Genomic DNA, 16,528 nt, shown 5'->3' with positions numbered 1-16,528 from the left:
GTGCCAACGCTCTGGCTCGGATCAAGACTCGTGTGGCACTCCTGCTGGAGGCACGTGTCTCTAGAGCTCTGGATGCTGCGGGGGAAGCCGTCAAGGCCCGGGCCAAGGATCCGTACATGCCTGCTGTTGTGCAGAGAGCTGTCGATGCCACCATTGATGACATCTGGCCAGACGTCAAGATCGAGGTCATGGGCGCTGTCCTGGACAAGATGGCCGTGGCAAAGGTGCCTGTTGATCATGGTCGTCCTCCGCCGTGCTGTGGTTGGCCGGGTCCGCTCGCTTGGCTCCGTGCTGGGTTTCTCTACACACTCCGACCCTATGATCGATCGCTCTGGCGCCGTCTCCGCAACCCGCTCTTCCTCCTCCTCACCCTCGCCTCTGTATTTCCACTCTTTGGCGTCCCGCAGGCCTTCTATCTTGCCGTCCTCCTCGCCATCGACCACTCGGACGAGTTCCAGCTCGTCGACTTTATCCTCTCCTTCAAGGGCGTCCAGTTTATCACCGGTGGCCTGTTCCCGGCCTGCTACGGTGCCGTCCTCTACTACCTCTGCACCACCGGCCCAGACTCTCCAGCCGTCAACGAGTGCGCCAAGACCGGGCCCACCCTCCCGCTGTGGGAGGCCGGCTTCTTTCTCTTGCAAGTCGTCATGGTCTGGCTCGCCGCCGCCCTCCTCCCGCGGTCCGAGAAGAAGGGCGGGACCTCGCTGGAGGTCCTCTCCTCGGCCCATGCCCAGTACGACGTCGACGGCAACGGCATCCTCTCGCCCGACGAAGTCTATGCCTTCCACGCCCGCCACGGCACGCCGTCGTCCGATGACGGCTCACGCTCCGGCGACGCCTCGGCCGTCGATCCGCACAGCCCAGGCCGCATCGTCGGCTCGTGCTGCGGCAAGCCAAGGTACGCTGGCCGCGGCGGACGCTTGCGCGCCTTTGTCATCCTCGATGCCTTCGTCTTTCTCGTCTGCTTCTCCGTCATCGTCTGGGCCGCCCTCGACGACCACGACCGCCGCACCTCGATCGCCGCAGAGGGTCTCTCTTCCAACTGGCGCCTCAAGTCGACCATCTACTGGACCAAAACCCTCTACGGCCTCCTCTCCGTCCACTTTCTCATCTTCAAGGTCCCTATCCTCGGCCGCCTCCTCACCCACGCCCGCCCCACCGGCTACAACCGCCACGGCAAGTGCGTCCCACGCGACTACCCACGCCATCGCGTCAAGCACCTTCCTCCCGATGCTGATGCCGAGTATCTTCAAGTCTAACCATCCCTCATCCCTCATCCCTCATTCCCCAAGCACCCCCTCCCCCTGCCCCCTCCCCCTCCCCCCCCCTTTCCCCTCACATCTACCGTGACACCACCGACTCCACTCCGCACGCGTGCCCGATCGAGACCAATCAACTCACCCCAGCCCAACCAACACCACTACACCCCCCCCCCCTACCACCACCACCACCACACACACATACATATACTTTTACAATGATCATCTCAAAGGTCCTGGTGGCCAACCGAGGGGAAGTCGCCCTCCGTATCATCGGTACCTGTCGCAAGGTATGCAGAAGCCTCCCCCCCACCCCTAACCACCCACCCCCCCACCCCACCCCGGACCTGCTTCCCTGCTCGTGCATCCCACTCACTGTCACTGAGACCATGATTGTTTGTAGCTGGGTATTGCCACTGTTGCGGTGTATTCAGAGGCAGATGCCGATGCTCTGCATGTGGCAGCAGCAGACGAGGCAGTGTTCATCGGCCCGCCGCCGGCGATCGACTCGTATCTGGTGGTCGATGCTCTCATCGACGCTGCTCGGGCAACAAGGTGTGATGCCGTGCATCCGGGCTATGGCTTCCTCTCAGAACGAGCCGAGTTTGCACGGGCGGTGGGCGAGGCTGGCCTGGTCTTTATCGGCCCATCGCCTGAAGCGATGGACGCCATGGGCTCCAAAATCGGCGCCAAGAATCTGCTCACCGCCACCGCCGACGGCGTGCCAGTCATCCCGGGCTACGCAGGTGCTGATCAGTCAGTCCCAGCCCTTGTGGCTGCCGCTGCAGACATTGGTACGCCTCTTCTGGTCAAGGCCTCGGCGGGCGGCGGCGGCAAGGGCATGCGAGTTGTCCGCGATCTGGCCGAGCTGGAAGGCGCCATCGCGTCGGCCAAGGCTGAGGCCGCGGCCTCGTTTGGCGATGACTCTCTGCTGCTGGAACGGTACTTTGACTCTGTGCGCCACGTCGAGTTCCAGGTCTTTGGCGATGCCCACGGCAACGTGGTCCATATGTTTGAGCGCGAGTGTTCGGTCCAGCGACGGCACCAAAAAGTGGTCGAGGAGGCCCCGTCGCCGGCGCTCGGCCCGCGGCTGCGTGCCGTCATGGGTGCCGCTGCCATTGCCATTGCCCGCGCCGTCGCCTACGTCGGTGCAGGCACCGTGGAGTTTATCGTCGACGCTTCTCCGCCGCACCTCGGATTTGAGGATTCCGAGTCGGACGTGCTGCCTCCGTTCTACTTTCTGGAGATGAACACCCGGCTCCAAGTCGAGCACGCGGTTACCGAAGCCGTAACTGGCCTAGATTTGGTTGCGCTTCAGATTGCCGTCGCCCAAGGCGAGGCGCTGCCCTCGCTTCTTGCGCACTGTCCGTGGGCTGTCGACCAGGAGAGCGCGGACAGGTGCGAGCCGCCACCGCTGGGAGCAGCCATCGAGGTCCGGGTCTACGCCGAGGACCCGCTCAACAACTTTCTCCCGTGCACCGGCCGCGTCGACCTCTTTGTGCCGCCAACCTCGCCGCCGGGCGTCCGCGTCGACGCCGGCATTGCCACCGGTCACGCCATCTCGGTCTTCTACGACCCCATGGTGGCCAAGCTGACGGTGAGTGGTCGCAACCGGATGGAAGCCATTCGCGCCATGCGGACCGCGCTCGCCCACACCGCGGTGCTCGGGGTGACAACCAACATCGCGTTTCTCGACGCTATTGTCGGCCACGCGGCCTTTGCCGCTGGCGAAACGCTCACGTCGTTCATCCCGACCCACACGCCGGCAGCAGCGCTGGTGGCCGCAGACGCGGCAGCGCGCGCGACCGACACCCCGCGCCTTGCCATTGCCGCATTGGTGTACGGATGGGTGGTGCGGGCGCGGGCACGGGCATCGCCGTCGGCCCCGCGGCCGCACCTTCTCCGCCATATCCCCTCCGGCTGGTGTAATACTGCCCGTACCCGCACCCAGAAGCAGCTGATTGCTCTGCCCGGCGGTGGCGCTCCGATTGCAGCGACATACCGCGCGGTCCACGAGACGGGCGCGTCCGCACCGGCAACGCTGGCGCCGCAGGCGTTTGAGCTCTCGCTCCCGGGGGCCCTGGTCGGCGCCGACGGCGAGCTGGTCTTTGACGTACTGCTCGGCGAGCTCGACGGCGATTACCGCATGCGTCTGGCCATTGACGGTGCAAGCGCGTGGTACACCTGCCACGCGGGCATTGCGGCTGATGCACCCGACGCAGAGGGCATGCGAGTCTTCGTCCACTCGCCGAGCCTCTCGCCGCAGTCCTCGGGAATGGGAGTCGAGCTCGTTTCCCGGTTTGCCAGCTCCAAGGGCTACGCCAGCACGGGGTCTGGCAGCAGCAGTGGGCGCGATCTCACCCCGCGGGCGCCCATGCCATGCAAGATCGTCTCTGTCGGCGTGGCACCAGGCGACACCGTATTTGCCGGAGACACCCTCGTCGTCATCGAGTCGATGAAGATGCAGACCAAGGTGCTTGCCACTGCCGAAGCCGCCATCGTTGATGCCGTGCTTGTCAACCCCGGCCAGCTCGTTGCCGCCGGTGACGTCCTGGTCATCCTTGTCGACGACGATGAATAGCAGATGATACACCATGCCATGCCGCACTTTGGTGGAGCCAAAGCAGCAGAGCCCTTTGCATGCGCACGCCAGCAGGACAAACACCACGCCCAGCATGTCGGTCGAGGAATCTTCGATTGCTCCAGTGGGAAAAAACAGATGCCAGCAGCAGAGCTCTCACTCCTTTGTCTCTCTCCACCTCCACCTTGCTCTCCACACACCACTCTCACCCCATCATGTATCATACTCCAGTTGTTGTCGTGGCCCTTGTCTGTTCGCTGCTCCTCGCGTGTCCTGCCCACGGTGGCATTCTGTTTGCCGGAGTGTCCAACAGCTCGTCGACGACGTCGTCGTCGCTGGTGGTCATCGAGCCTGACACGGGTGATATCGACTCGGCGTGCGACATTCCTGGTCTCCCCTTTGCTGGCCTTGTTCCTGGCGCGTACTCGACCGAACTGGCGTATGTGAGCTTCAACCATGAGCTCGCGCTGGTGGAGATCACCTCATCGGGCACCTGCACTGGATCGACCACGACCCGCTTTACCCCGCCCGACAACGTGGTTCTTGTCTCGGAGCCGGCTAGCGGTGGCGGCCCGGGATCGTACCTGGCTATCGATGGCAAGAACATGACCTTTGGCACCGTCGATCTCTCGGATGGCACCATCGGCGCCTCTGGATCCATGCCTGTCTTTGCTGGGCAGGGCATCGTCTCTTCGACGTGGGACTCGGCGAACAACGTTTTCATTCTCTCCGATGGCACCAACATGTACCGTGGCGGCTACCCGTCACGCATTTACTCGCCTGATCAGGACATGTTCATCACCTCGCTGGTCTTCAACTGGCGCAACAACGGATACTACGGCGTCGTCATGGCCACCGAGTCGACCAACGCCTACGTCGCCAAGTTCTCACTCTCAAACCCTCTCAAGGTCACCAAGGTCGTCGAGCTCACCGAGATTGACTACGGATACGGCTGCTCCGCCGATGCCACCTACGACATTGCCTCTGGCAACATGTACCTTGTGTGCACCGACCCGAACAAGACCCTGTACGCCGTCTCGCTCTCGTCCGCGACCTACACCCGTACCCAGCTCTCTGACCAGACCATTGATCTCCGGTTCTTGGTCTCTGTCAGCTAATCTGATGTGTTGACGACATGAACACGCACCTTTCTCTCCTGATCGCCCCCCCCCCCCATCATGCGCGCGCACACCCGTGGCCTCAACGTGGCTTTGCCCGACACACCCTCCGAGTTGATCGCAAGTGTACAAACGACCAACGATGATAGAGAGGGTGCTACTACCCCAGCAAGAGTAGGTCTCATATCCATTGCGTGGCAGTCTATCCCCCTGGCTTGATCTTGGCTCACGTGCGGCTGCCCACCGCTGGCTACAGCAAGCTGTTCACAGACTAACCACACAGACTAACCACAGCCCGACCGCACACTGCCACCACCACAGAGACACACCCAACTGGCGGCTGCTGGTCATGGCCACCACCCAGGCAGAGTTGGAGCAAGCGCTCAACCGTGCGCTTTTGGAGAAGAACATGCTCCAGACCAAGGTAGGGATGCGATTGAGGGGGTGCCCGTGGTGTGAGGAAGGGTGGGGGGGGAGGGGGGGAGGGGAGGGGAGGGGACGGAGGAGGGCGACGGAGGGCGACAGGATACGATTGGCATGGATGTGACTCACGGATTGTGTGGAGTGGATGGATGGGGGCGGGGGTGGGTGTAGCTGGAGCAAGTAAGCCGGGTGGTGCAGCGGTTTGATGAGCAGGCGTCGAGGGCGGTGCGGCTGCGGGCAGAGGATCAGGCCATCATTGTCGCGTTGCGGGAGGAGATAGCGCAGCTGAAGGCCCAGGCAACGGCAGGAAGGGTGATGCAGGAGGCGGGGCGGCATCGGGAGAGTCTGGCTGTTCAGGTCTCCCGTATCAGCACGCTCATCGGGTGTGAGACAGAAAAGCCGCGGGCATTGCTCGAGGCCCGCTTGGCCGAGGCCGAGGCCAAGCTCTGTGCGCTGCAGACCAAGAACTCGCACATGGTCCATGTCATCGCCAGGTATCGCACCCAGTTTGAGGCGGAAGGCGTTGAAGCTCTTCGGGCCGAGCTCGATGATGCGCTTGAAACCAATGTGTCGCTCCAGGAGCGCGTCGGCGTCCTTGTGGCCCACCGCGACGCGTCGACCGAGATCATTGCGCAGCTTCGCGATGAAAAGGCGGCGTGGGAGGCCGAGCGTGCTGCAACAAGTGCCACCGCGGCCAACGCCGCCAGCGTCGCCCGCGAGCAGCAGCGTGTGGCCGAGCTCGAGGCCGCCATCGCGGCCAAGGACAAGCGGGCTACCGTGCTCCAGCAGGAGATCTTTATCCAGCAGCAGCGGATCCGGCAGTTGGAGAAGGCAGTCAAGGCGGCTGCCAAGGGCGGAGACTCGCAGAATCTGATTACCGAGCTCGAGGCCCAGCTTGCCAATCTCCGCACCCAGAACGACGATCTCCGCGCTGCCAACTTGGAGCTGGAAGCGCAGTTGCTCGAGGCGAGCCGGCCTGTGGTGGACGACGACAACGACGATGACGACGACGATGACGATGACGACGAGCTCAACGCCAACATCCGCGCCCTGCAGAGCAAGGTTGCCGAGGTCCTCGGCACCGCCACATAAGCCATGCGCGTCGCCATCGGATGCTCAGTGACGTAGCTTTCCGGACTCGCTTTACTGCAAGAAGCTACTACGTAGGGCGGCCGTGGCGTAAAACAAAGCGCACCGGCAAGCCAGACCACGTCGGCTCAGGTACGACCGAGGTAGCGATTGAGGCGGGCGAGAAAAGCGGTCATGCCCTTTGTACCAAAGATGCGGACGAGGATGCGAAAGAGCGGAGTGTGCCAAGTGCCGCGCGGGACGGAGACATCCTGGATCATGGTGATGCGGGTGCCACGGACGCCCTCCTCTTCGGCAGCCTCCATCTGGTACACCATGCGAGAAGTCATGGTTGTCCCGCGGTCGTCAAAGTGGCGGACCAAAAGGGTCGGCTTGTTGCTCTCCACTGTCTTGACCACCACCGACGACGAGCCCATCTGCTCCACCCACCCAGGCATGTCTCCCGTGCCAAACGGACGCTGTGAACGGCATGCCTGCCCCGTCACAGGGTTCGACTCGTGGTCGGCAAGGCCCCTCCAGACTGCCCCAGGCGGGTACGCCAGGAACCGCGACGTGGTCAGCGTCACATCCACCGCCAGCATATAACCACAGCAGATGAACAACGCCACAAGCGCCACTCCTACACCCACGCAGAACAGCCCAAGCGTCCAGTACGACATGTCTGGTGAAGCTTCGTCAAGTGGTACCCCGTCTCGTACCTCGCGAGCCGCCGATGCTCGGCCGGCCGGAAAAGGTCGTGAACCGCCGTCGACTCCCGACAGCGAGCGCTGTCGACTTCTGCACGTCTCCTCAGCCACCAGAGCATGATTATTTCAATATGATGACATATCATAATTACCCCAAGTGATGTCTGTACAACAGTCAGACTGGTACGTGTTGATGTTGACGGTGGAGAGCGCAAGGGTGCCATGAGTGTACCGTACCGTGTGAATGAACCAAAAAAGGTCGTGAACCGAGGCAAAGGTGACGAAAAGGAACACTCGGTTTGATGACCTCGGAGTGACCAGGAACACGAGCACGAGCGTGTTGCATCTCTTGACGCGGGCAGAGGGCACCATGTCGCGACGAGGAAGACGGAGGACGGGCAAAGAAGATGATGAGAGGGACAATGGTGGTGGTGGTGGTGGTGGTGCTGCTGCGGCGGTCTTTGCTCTCGGCGCGCTGGTGGGTGCTGCCGGGCTGTACGTGTTCAACTCGTGGTTCGGCAAGGAGGAGGACAAGGGCAAGGGCAAGGGCAAGAAGGGCGGCGATGGCGGGCAAGGGCCGAGCAGCGGGGTGTGTTTGGAAGGCGCGGGCGCAGGCGGGGTGTTTCCTCAAGTCAGTCATGGCCATGGGGCCAAGGGAGCGCCGCCGCTGGCCAGGGCGCCACCGGCGAGCGATGAGGGCGCCGATCGCGGCATGTGCACCGTCTGCTGGGAGGCCGATGCAGTGGTTCTCATCGAGCCGTGCCATCATCTTTGCCTGTGCGAAGACGATGCGGCGGTAATTGTGGCGTCGGGCGCGCCGTGTCCGATGTGCCGTGGTCCGATCGCCAACACAGTCCGGGTCTTTCCCACATAGCAGCAACAGTCGGAGAGCCGGGTCGCTACTCGGAGTGAGCATGGTCGTCGCCGTGGGCAGAGTCAGTCTCGCTTGTGGGCGGCTCCTTGCAGCCGAACAGTTTGCCGCAGAGGAAGAGGGTACCGACAAAGAAGACGACCGAGCCGATGATAAAGAGAGTGAGACTGAGCTCGGGTGAGATAGGGATGGGGCAGAGGAAGGAGCAGAGGAAGGTATCAAAGGTCGCGAGGAACTTGTCGACGCCGGTGGCCGAGTGGATGACCTCGACGCCGTGCTCGTTGCTCATGCAGTGGATGCAGTTGGGATCCATGTTGAAGGCCGGCGGCTCGTTCCGCGAGTACCGCACCTTTTCTGTGCCCGGCACCCTGCGACGCTCCTGCCGCTTCATCTCGACCTCTTTGGCCTCCTTCAGCACCTGCGCCCGCCGGCTCGCGTCGGCCTCGTCTGCCAGAGCGTCGGCTCTCGCCGCATCATACTCTGCACGCGCCTCTGCATCGGCCAACACTGCGTAAGCTTGATTGATGGCCAGCAGTGCATCCTTGCGCGACCTCGTGCCGACCTCTCCCGCCATGATCTGTGCATGCGCAGCTTCATACCCAGCATCCACAGCCTTGGGTGTCGCCGACCTTGACACGCCCAGCAGCTGGTAGTAGTCGGTCTCGTCCGCCGCTGCCGCCGCCGCCGCCATCACTGCCACTGTCAAAACAACCGCCAAAATACCCATGACTGCACACGTGCTACTCTTCTGCATCTCTGTCGCCAAGGAAGTGATGTGTGTGCGAGAGGGGGTCGGTGCGCGTGTCCGACTCGACTCGGGGCGCTGGCACTGGCAACACGACTCGGATCAAGATCACGATCGCGATCATGATCATGATCGCCCCCCCCCCCCCCCCCATGCCCACCACACGGTGACTCAGGCCAGGACCCACGGCCAAAGCCACACACCTCGCTCAACAGCACACTGTTGCGTCACCACCCACACACATAGGGTTACATCTGTACCACAGGGGAAGGGAGACACTGGTCAACTACTGGTGAACGGGTGTTTGTGTCATGGCCGAGTCGGGCAAGAAGGGCGCCTTGGTGGTGGTGGGGGACAACTCCTCCAAGGGCGGAGCAGATGGCGGCGATGAAGAACTGTGGGGTGACGGAGATGGAGATGGCTCGTCTGGAGAGTGGTGGGGGGAAGATAGCTCGCTGCCACAAGGAAGACTCTCACGGGAATCGTCATCGCCTGAGTCGGGAGCAAGAGCAACCATGTCGCTGCTGGCATCGTCAGGAACGCCCATGGCCGCCACGTCAACAACGGCAGCCCTTGCAGTGGGGCAAGATCGTGGGCCAGACTCGGATATTTCCGACGAGTCGGAGCCTGTGTTTGGTGTGCAGACTGCGTACGAGATGCTAGACGACGAGGACGATGACGATGATGGCGAGTACAACGCGTACAACGGCGATGCTCGCTTGGGAAGCAACAACGGCAGGGAGTCTGACTCGTCGTCTCACTCAGACTCGGGATCGGGCTCGGGCCTGTCGTCAGCCTCGGACTCGGGCTCGAGCTCGTGCTCTGAAAGCGGTGGGACGCAGAGCTCGCGGAGCTCGCGATCGGGCGTCGGGCAGAGCGCTGGCACGCAGATGCGGGTTCTGGGGCCATCTGGCGTGGGCTCAGGCTCGGGCTCGGGTGACGGCGGCGAGGTATTGGTTGGGTCGAGTCAGCAGCGGCGGCGGCGGAGACGACGCCAACGCGAGCGCGAGTACGAGCGCGACCAGCCCGGCGGAGCAAGCCGAGCTGCGTCGCTGCGGTCGAGCGCGCGGATGTCGTCAGCAGCATCGACGTCTACAGCATCGTCCCGGTCTGTTGCACTGCATGCGCGGCCGGTGTTCTCCGAGTTTGACGACGACGACGAGGAGGACGATGACGATGAGCCAGTTGGCCTCCCGCCGCGGGTCGGCGTCCCGCTCTCGATGCTTGACCACGGCGATGAAGTGGAGACGTCTGCGGGGCGCGCGAGGTATGTGGGAGTCGAGCCGAGCTTGCGGCCCGAGCTTCTTGTCCCGCCGCTCATTTCGCCGAGTTTGGACGGGGTAGACCTTGCCACGCTAGGGCTGGGCGGGAGCAGCGGCGGGACGTCGGGCGCGGGCGTCTCGCCGTTTGTGACGGCGCGGTCGCTGCCGCCGGTCCGCGTCGGTGCGAGCAAAGACGTGCGCGAGACGTACTCGATTGCCATGGTCTGCGACTTTTTCTACCCCCGGTTTGGCGGCGTTGAGTCGCACCTGTACCAGCTTTCACAATGTTTGCTTGCGCGCGGGCACAAGGTCATTATTGTGACGCACGCCTACAACTCGCGGCACGGGGTGCGGATGCTAACCAACGGGCTCAAGGTGTACCATCTCCCGTTCATGCCCGTCTACCAGCAGTCTGCCTTTCCGTCGCTCTTCTCGATGTTCCCGCTCCTCCGCAACGTCTTTATCCGCGAGCAGGTGCAGATTGTGCATGGGCATGGCGCTTTCTCGTGCATGTGCCACGAGGCGATCCTGCATGGGCGGACAATGGGCTACAAGGTGTGTTTCACCGACCACTCGCTGTTTGGCTTTCACGACGCGTCGTCGATCCACATGAACAAAGTGCTCAAGTTCACGCTCTCGGACATTGACCACGTCATCTGCGTCTCGTACACCTCCAAGGAGAACACGGTGCTGCGGGCGCAGCTCGATCCGCGCGATGTGTCGGTTATTCCCAACGCAGTGGACACGACGGTGTTTCGGCCAAACCCGGCAGCCAAGGACCACTCGCGGATCACGATTGTGGTCATGTCGCGGCTAGTCTACCGCAAGGGAGTCGATCTAGTCATCCAGATCATTCCGCGCATCTGTGAGGCGTACCCGCAAGTCTCTTGGATCATCGGTGGCGACGGCGACAAGATGCTGGCGCTGGAGGAGATGCTGGAGGAGTTCCAGCTCCACGACCGGGTCGAGGTTCTCGGCGAAGTAGCGCACGAGGACGTCCGCGACGTGCTCGTCCGCGGCGACATCTTTCTCAACTCGTCGCTCACCGAAGCGTTTTGCATTGCCATTGTCGAGGCTGTCTCGTGCGGCCTGCTGGTTGTCTCAACCCGGGTCGGCGGCGTGCCCGAGGTTCTGCCGGAGCACATGATCAAGCTGGCCGATCCCGAGCCGGGCGACCTCATTGCGCGGCTCGACGAGGCTATTGCTGAGGTCCACGATGTGCAGCCGTACGAGTTCCACGGCGCAGTCCGCAACATGTACAACTGGAACGACGTGGCGGCGCGGACCGAGGTTGTCTACGACAAGATGATGAGCGCCGAGCCGGTCCCGCTCATCGAGCGCTTCCGGCGGTACTACGGTTGCGGCCTGTGGGCCGGCAAGCTCTTCTGCATGCTCATGGCGCTCGACTTTATCTTCTTCAGGCTCCTCGAGTGGGTCTTCCCGCGGTCGGGCATCGACCTCGTGCCAGCGTTTCCAACCTCTGCCTTCCAGGCCATGCCGATTGCGCGGAAGCTCGGCAACCCCAACATGGCCAAGCTCTATGCCGAACGGTACGGGGTGCCGGAGAGCAGGCATGTATGATGCAAGTGTGAATGGGCAGGCCGGGTGCGGTCAATGCCCCAGCCCGCGCGCGCGCTTAAGGTCCGGCGGCGGCGGGGTGGCCTCGACCGATCCGTCGTCGCTCTCAGCGTCGTCGTCCGAGGCCGAGGCGTAGGCCTGCGGCCGACGCCGCTTCAGCTGTGACGACTGCAGCGGCGACGGCTCATGCAGCTGCGAGGCGACGAGCGACGGCCGCGGCAAAGCCGGCCGCGACGGCGTGACGCCCAGGCCGGGGCGGAGTGTGTGCGAACCGAGCGACGGCGAGTGCTGCGATGACGAAGCTGCGTACTCGCGACCCGAGACCGCCGAGAGGCCCGCAAGGCCGAGCGAAGCCGGCGAGGCCTGGAAGAGCTGCGGCGCCGAGGCACCAGCCGAGCCCGGGCTGTGAGGCAGCGTCGGGCCGGCGCCCGAGGTCTCGATGTCCATTTGCACGGCGCCTGTGCCCGAGGCGGCGTAGCCCGAACTCGCTGCGCTCGACGAGACAACTGCGACGTCTGCCGGTGGTGCAGCGGTGGTCCGGCGCGGAACAACCGGCGGGTCGTTGTCGTCGTCGTTGATGAGGGTGGCAATGACAAAGTCGGCAGCAAAGGTGTTGGCAACGGTGATGGAAAAGATGATCGGGAGGCCCGGGCCGTGGACGTAGGTCCGCAGCGGCGAGCCGGTAAACTCTGCAAAGGCAAGCATGGCCTTGAGCTCCTTGAGGCAAAAGGTGATGCTCACACCGTCAGGAGCAAGCATGTAGTGCTCAAAGTGAGAGGTGTCGAGGGTGACATGGGTCTGGGTGCTGGTCCGGGCCGAGCCCGAGGGCAGACCGACGGCATCGCTTGCTTCGATGTGTGAGGCAAGCTGGACCTTGTTTGGAGCCAGTTCGAGCGTGGCGTCCTGCAGAGAGGCCGGAAAAGTGCCGATGGCAGCGGCAAGGAGGCGTGGGGCGAGAACGAACGAGTTGGGCGCGGTGGTCGTCTCGTAGACGGCGAGCATGTTCTCGGAGACCTCGTAGGAGATGCGGTAGACCTTGGTCAGGCCCGAAGGAGCCAAGAGGACAAATATGACTCTGTCATCGGTAATGGTGAGGGTGCAAGAGGCGACTTTGCTCACCTTGGCCGATGAGCGGAAGACCGCGAGGAGAGCCTTGGCCATGACCTTGACCTTCAGGGGCTCACCGCTTCTGAGCATCACCTCATACGCCGCAAAGAAGCCGGAACGCATGGAGAACGAAAAGTAGGCAGACCGCGCTCCGTTGATGGTCCTCATGATGAACTGTGTCCACGGAGGAGGGGGAGGGGGGGTGAGTAGGGTTGGCGGGAGGGGGAGAGGAGGAGGGGGCAGAACCACGACCTTTTTCGTACCTCGCCAGGGTGGGCCTCAATGGACACATCTTCGCCCACACGGGCCATGCATTGGATCATGCGGGCAAAGGGGCGGAGGGTGCCGGTGAGAGTGGCTCGTAGAAGGAGCACCATGGTTAGTGTCCGGGGGGGGGAGGAGGGGGGAGGGAGAGGGGTGGTGCACACTCTGCGCTCGGGCAAAGGCAGAGGGGAGTGGCTACGGTTGGGCGCACAGCAGCTGGCATGGCGAGATTGTGGTGACAACTGACGATGACGATGATGATGATGATGATGATGATGGATGTGCCGGGATAGGCATGGGTAGTGCTTGCCATGGCGATGGAATGTGGCAGTTGATGCTAGATGAGCTGGAGACCGGCAGAGGAAGTTGCCACAGGTGACTTGGCCAGGATTAGAGGAAGAGCAAGAGAAATACCATGCTTAAACGTATATAACTTTGTCGTGAGGTAGATGGCAATGTGATCTGTCGCATATCGGACTTACATCATCATCGGTGCTTGCCCCCGCTGTGGCGAGGTCATCCGATGGCAAGTGCTACGCCCCCAATCCAAAGTCCGATACGGACTATGGCAAATGGTGATCACCGTGCTCCATGGGACGTTTGCTTTGCTTTGGCCTCAGACGCACATACGACGAGATGAGCCACGACACCTGACTTGGAAGCTCGGAAGTAGAGGAGGACAACGGATATGGCAGCAGAGAAGAAGCAAAGTGGCCGCGTGGGACTGTGTACACTTGGTGGGACAACTTTGCTGCAGAGCGAGCTCGAGCTGCTTGACGACGGGGCGTGGCTCAACGACAACATCATCTCGTTCTACTTTGAGTATCTGGTTAGAGATGTGGTGGCGGGTGGCGATGGCGATGGCGATGGCGATGGCGATGGACTTCCGGTTGTCTTTCTTCCGCCAGCCACTGTCTTTCTCATGACCGCTGTGCCTGATCCCAGCATGCTCGCACCATCGTTTGAGCCGCTCGGCCTCGGCAAGGCTAAACAGATTGTCATTGCCGTCAATGACAAGACTTCGCTCACAGATCACATCGGTGGCTCGCACTGGTCGCTCTTGGTGTACTCGGCTGAAGATCGGACGTATCGTCACTACGACTCTGCTGGCGGGTGCAACGCGGCGGCGGCAGCCGACATCGCAGCTGTCGTCGACTTTTTCGTCACCTACAACGCAGATCCGCCGGTCAGCAATGAGGCATCGTTTGTGGCTGACCGCAACACGCCGCAGCAGCGTAACGGCTACGACTGCGGTGTGTATCTCCTTCACTTTGCGCACTGCATCGCCGCCGGCGAGCCAGTCACCGCTCGGCCGGATCGGCTTGTCGCCATGCGGCTGCATGTCCGCTCTGTCATCGACGCCATTGCTGCTGAACAGAGGGAATGAGACGAGGGCTCGACCTTGTCAGAGAGGGGGGGGGGGGGGGATCGTGGCGGTCAGGGATTAGTGCAGCAATGTGATAAACAAGGTTGATGGCCATGCTGATGGCTAAGCAACCATCGATCGAGCCGGTTGGGCGGGCGAGCTGTTTGGCTTGCGGCGAGAAGTCGGGCGTGTCTTGTGGCGAGCGTGGCGGCGAGTGAGCGGGCGGCGAGCGGGCGGCGAGTGGTGGCTGGAGGTGGGCGACTCACTCGACGCGGCAGTGACCGATGCTTGGGGTTGTTCTGGGCGGGTACAGGCAACGAGTGGTGCAGACATGGATGCGGAGACATACCGGTAGTGCTGCTACGGAGCCGCGTGGGCGGGGACAGCGGCGGAGACTGCCGCGGCATGTGGTGGCGGTGGCGTCCGGCAAGGGCGGCGTGGGCAAGTCGACGGTGGCGGTGAATGTGGCGCTGGCGCTGGCGACGGCGTGCAAGATGCGGGTGGGGCTGGCCGATGTGGATGTGTTTGGTCCTTCGCTGCCAACTATGATGAACGTCAAGTCTGTTGAACCGCCGGCCATGGATGCCGAGACAAAGCTGCTGGATCCCGTGATCAACTACGGTGTGGCCACCTCCTCGCTCGGCTTTCTCATGGACGAGGCGGCGCAGCCGGCGGTGTGGCGTGGTCCGATGGTCATGTCCATGGTCAAGCAGCTGGTGTGGGGCGTCGAATGGGGCCCGACAGAGATCTTGGTCATCGACACTCCGCCAGGGACCGGCGATGCCCTGCTCACACTCACCCAGGAGGTCCCGCTCTCGGGCGCGGTCATCGTGTCGACGCCGCAGGAGGTGGCGGTTGTCGACGCAATCAAGGGCGCCAACATGTTCCGCAAGCTCCGGGTCCCGCTTTTGGGCCTGGTGGAGAACATGGCGTACTACACGTGCCCGTCGTGCGGCGAGCGTGACGATGTGTTTGGCGCTGGCGGGCTCGACAAGCTTAACGCCGCTGTCGACGGCGACCCGGTTCCGCTGCTCGGCCAGCTGCCGCTCTCGTCCGGTGTGCGGGCCGCGGCGGATGCCGGCACGCCAATTGTGGTGGCCGATCCGCAGTCCGAGGCTGCGCAGGCGTACGTCCGCATTGCCAGCCAGCTCCTCGACGCGCTGGAGGCTGGTCTACAGCCGCGGCGATGATGGGGAGGAGGGTTTTACTTCTTCTTAGACTTCTTCTTCTTCTTGTCCTTGTCCTTCTTCTTGGTCTTGTCCTTGGCCTTGGCCTTGTCCTTGGTCTTGTCCTTGTCCTTGGCCTTGGCCTTGGACGCCTGCGGGGTGGCAGGCAGCGCGGCCGACTTGTTGGCAGCCTTGCCGAGATTGGCGGCCTTTGCGCCGAGCGGAACAAAGCAGAGGCCGAGGCCTTCGAGCTGCTTCTTCTTGGGGAACTTCATGGCTGCGGCAAGCAGATCAGCGGCGCCTGGGGCGGCGGCGTCGTTAGAGCCCGACGCCAGCGGCAGAGCTGGGATGTCGTGCTCGCGGCGAGCCGAGAACATCTGCACGACCTTGTTGGTCATGACGGGCTGATCCATGCGGGCGCGCTCTGGAAGAAGCACGCGCATAGCCTCGACATCCTGTGCAGGAGCCTCCTCCCACACCAGGCTCCCGCCCTTGGCCTCGACCTCGACCAGACGGGCAGCACCGTCATCATCATCATTGTCATCAGCAGCAAGACGGACAGCCAGCGACGAGGTGACGTCGGCCACCGGCGTTCCACGAGGGACCTTAAAGACAACCAAGCCACGAGCATTCTGGGCAGCCAGCATAGCATGGGAGAGATCACCTTCCATCATGATAGTCTTTGCCTTCTTGGCGGCCGATGGCTCGCCCGCTGACGATGACCCTGCAGCCTGGCCAGCTGCGGGCGATGCCTCCTCCCTGGCCCGCTTCCTCGACGAGGGCTTTTTCTTGTTGTCAGCCATCTTCTTGCTCTTCTTCTCCTTCCCCTTGCCCTTGCTCTTGTCCTTGCTCTTGGCCTTGTCCTTGCTCTTGGCCTTGGCCTTGGCCTTGCCGCTGCTCTCCACGTCCATGGCCACAACCTCGGACATGGTCTCTGTCACTGTCTGTCTCCTACGTGTCCAACCTGAGGATGCCTGTGTGTGGCACGAGTGGGGGGGGGATGGTGGAGGGGG

At 62.8% G+C, this 16,528-nt stretch overlaps 12 protein-coding genes across 12 annotated transcripts in view; 8 read left to right on the top strand and 4 right to left on the bottom strand.

Moving 5' to 3' along the window:
• The window catches only part of AMSG_00053 (uncharacterized protein), a gene marked incomplete at its 5' end in the record, with an annotated part of 1,485 nt that extends 175 nt beyond the window's left edge, over positions 1 to 1,310 (top strand). Inside the window, one exon of the mRNA XM_013907468.1 lies at positions 88 to 1,310. Within this exon, the coding sequence (XP_013762922.1) occupies positions 88 to 1,259 (1,172 nt within the window). The 3' untranslated portion in view covers positions 1,260 to 1,310. The remainder of the gene's footprint in view (positions 1 to 87) is intronic.
• A 167-nt stretch (positions 1,311 to 1,477) lies between these two features.
• On the top strand, positions 1,478 to 3,987 carry AMSG_00052 (carbamoyl-phosphate synthase subunit L ATP-binding; the record flags this gene model as incomplete). The annotated part of the gene is made up of 2 exons (XM_013907467.1): positions 1,478 to 1,549; positions 1,663 to 3,987. 2 exons carry the CDS (start codon positions 1,478 to 1,480, stop codon positions 3,838 to 3,840), a joined length of 2,250 nt encoding a protein of 749 aa, XP_013762921.1. The 3' UTR covers positions 3,841 to 3,987.
• A 68-nt stretch (positions 3,988 to 4,055) lies between these two features.
• On the top strand, positions 4,056 to 5,000 carry AMSG_00051 (uncharacterized protein; the record flags this gene model as incomplete). The annotated part of the gene is made up of 1 exon (XM_013907466.1): positions 4,056 to 5,000. The coding sequence occupies one exon, from the start codon at positions 4,056 to 4,058 to the stop codon at positions 4,956 to 4,958; it is 903 nt and encodes a 300-aa protein (XP_013762920.1). The 3' UTR covers positions 4,959 to 5,000.
• A 307-nt stretch (positions 5,001 to 5,307) lies between these two features.
• AMSG_00050 (uncharacterized protein) lies at positions 5,308 to 6,580 on the top strand (the record flags this gene model as incomplete). The annotated part of the gene is made up of 2 exons (XM_013907465.1): positions 5,308 to 5,382; positions 5,553 to 6,580. 2 exons carry the CDS (start codon positions 5,308 to 5,310, stop codon positions 6,471 to 6,473), a joined length of 996 nt encoding a protein of 331 aa, XP_013762919.1. The 3' UTR covers positions 6,474 to 6,580.
• On the bottom strand, positions 6,510 to 7,143 carry AMSG_00049 (uncharacterized protein). The gene has a single exon (XM_013907464.1). The coding sequence runs from the start codon at positions 7,127 to 7,129 to the stop codon at positions 6,599 to 6,601; it is 531 nt and encodes a 176-aa protein (XP_013762918.1). The 5' UTR covers positions 7,130 to 7,143; the 3' UTR covers positions 6,510 to 6,598.
• A 133-nt stretch (positions 7,144 to 7,276) lies between these two features.
• Positions 7,277 to 8,198, top strand: AMSG_00048 (uncharacterized protein). Its single transcript, XM_013907463.1, has one exon. It carries the CDS (start codon positions 7,527 to 7,529, stop codon positions 8,028 to 8,030), a length of 504 nt encoding a protein of 167 aa, XP_013762917.1. The 5' UTR covers positions 7,277 to 7,526; the 3' UTR covers positions 8,031 to 8,198.
• On the bottom strand, positions 8,056 to 8,718 carry AMSG_00047 (uncharacterized protein; the record flags this gene model as incomplete). The annotated part of the gene is made up of 1 exon (XM_013907462.1): positions 8,056 to 8,718. The coding sequence occupies one exon, from the start codon at positions 8,716 to 8,718 to the stop codon at positions 8,056 to 8,058; it is 663 nt and encodes a 220-aa protein (XP_013762916.1).
• Positions 8,719 to 8,987: 269 nt separating this feature from the next.
• AMSG_00046 (GlcNAc transferase) lies at positions 8,988 to 11,718 on the top strand. The gene has a single exon (XM_013907461.1). The coding sequence runs from the start codon at positions 9,084 to 9,086 to the stop codon at positions 11,613 to 11,615; it is 2,532 nt and encodes an 843-aa protein (XP_013762915.1). The 5' UTR covers positions 8,988 to 9,083; the 3' UTR covers positions 11,616 to 11,718.
• On the bottom strand, positions 11,429 to 13,096 carry AMSG_00045 (cell cycle checkpoint control protein RAD9A; the record flags this gene model as incomplete). Its single annotated transcript, XM_013907460.1, has 2 exons — positions 11,429 to 12,893; positions 12,983 to 13,096. 2 exons carry the CDS (start codon positions 13,094 to 13,096, stop codon positions 11,646 to 11,648), a joined length of 1,362 nt encoding a protein of 453 aa, XP_013762914.1. The 3' UTR covers positions 11,429 to 11,645.
• A 575-nt stretch (positions 13,097 to 13,671) lies between these two features.
• Positions 13,672 to 14,370, top strand: AMSG_00044 (sentrin-specific protease 8; the record flags this gene model as incomplete). Its single annotated transcript, XM_013907459.1, has 1 exon — positions 13,672 to 14,370. One exon carries the CDS (start codon positions 13,672 to 13,674, stop codon positions 14,368 to 14,370), a length of 699 nt encoding a protein of 232 aa, XP_013762913.1.
• A 263-nt stretch (positions 14,371 to 14,633) lies between these two features.
• Positions 14,634 to 15,746, top strand: AMSG_00043 (ATPase; the record flags this gene model as incomplete). Its single annotated transcript, XM_013907458.1, has 2 exons — positions 14,634 to 14,656; positions 14,744 to 15,746. 2 exons carry the CDS (start codon positions 14,634 to 14,636, stop codon positions 15,537 to 15,539), a joined length of 819 nt encoding a protein of 272 aa, XP_013762912.1. The 3' UTR covers positions 15,540 to 15,746.
• On the bottom strand, positions 15,537 to 16,468 carry AMSG_00042 (uncharacterized protein). The gene has a single exon (XM_013907457.1). It carries the CDS (start codon positions 16,442 to 16,444, stop codon positions 15,554 to 15,556), a length of 891 nt encoding a protein of 296 aa, XP_013762911.1. The 5' UTR covers positions 16,445 to 16,468; the 3' UTR covers positions 15,537 to 15,553.
• Between the last annotated feature and the right edge of the window lie 60 nt (positions 16,469 to 16,528).

The sequence above is a fragment of the Thecamonas trahens genome (assembly GCF_000142905.1).
Source record: "Thecamonas trahens ATCC 50062 unplaced genomic scaffold supercont1.1, whole genome shotgun sequence".
NCBI lineage: Eukaryota > Apusomonadida > Apusomonadidae > Thecamonas > Thecamonas trahens.
The sequence above is the reverse complement of the archived record's forward strand: the minus strand, read 5'-3'. Positions and strand labels throughout refer to the sequence as shown.

Coding starts and splice junctions, on each gene's coding strand:
- AMSG_00049 (XM_013907464.1), bottom strand. CDS start 7,129: ATGTCGTACTGGACGCTTGGGCTGTTCTGCGTGGGTGTAGGAGTGGCG.
- AMSG_00048 (XM_013907463.1), top strand. CDS start 7,527: ATGTCGCGACGAGGAAGACGGAGGACGGGCAAAGAAGATGATGAGAGG.
- AMSG_00046 (XM_013907461.1), top strand. CDS start 9,084: ATGGCCGAGTCGGGCAAGAAGGGCGCCTTGGTGGTGGTGGGGGACAAC.
- AMSG_00042 (XM_013907457.1), bottom strand. CDS start 16,444: ATGTCCGAGGTTGTGGCCATGGACGTGGAGAGCAGCGGCAAGGCCAAG.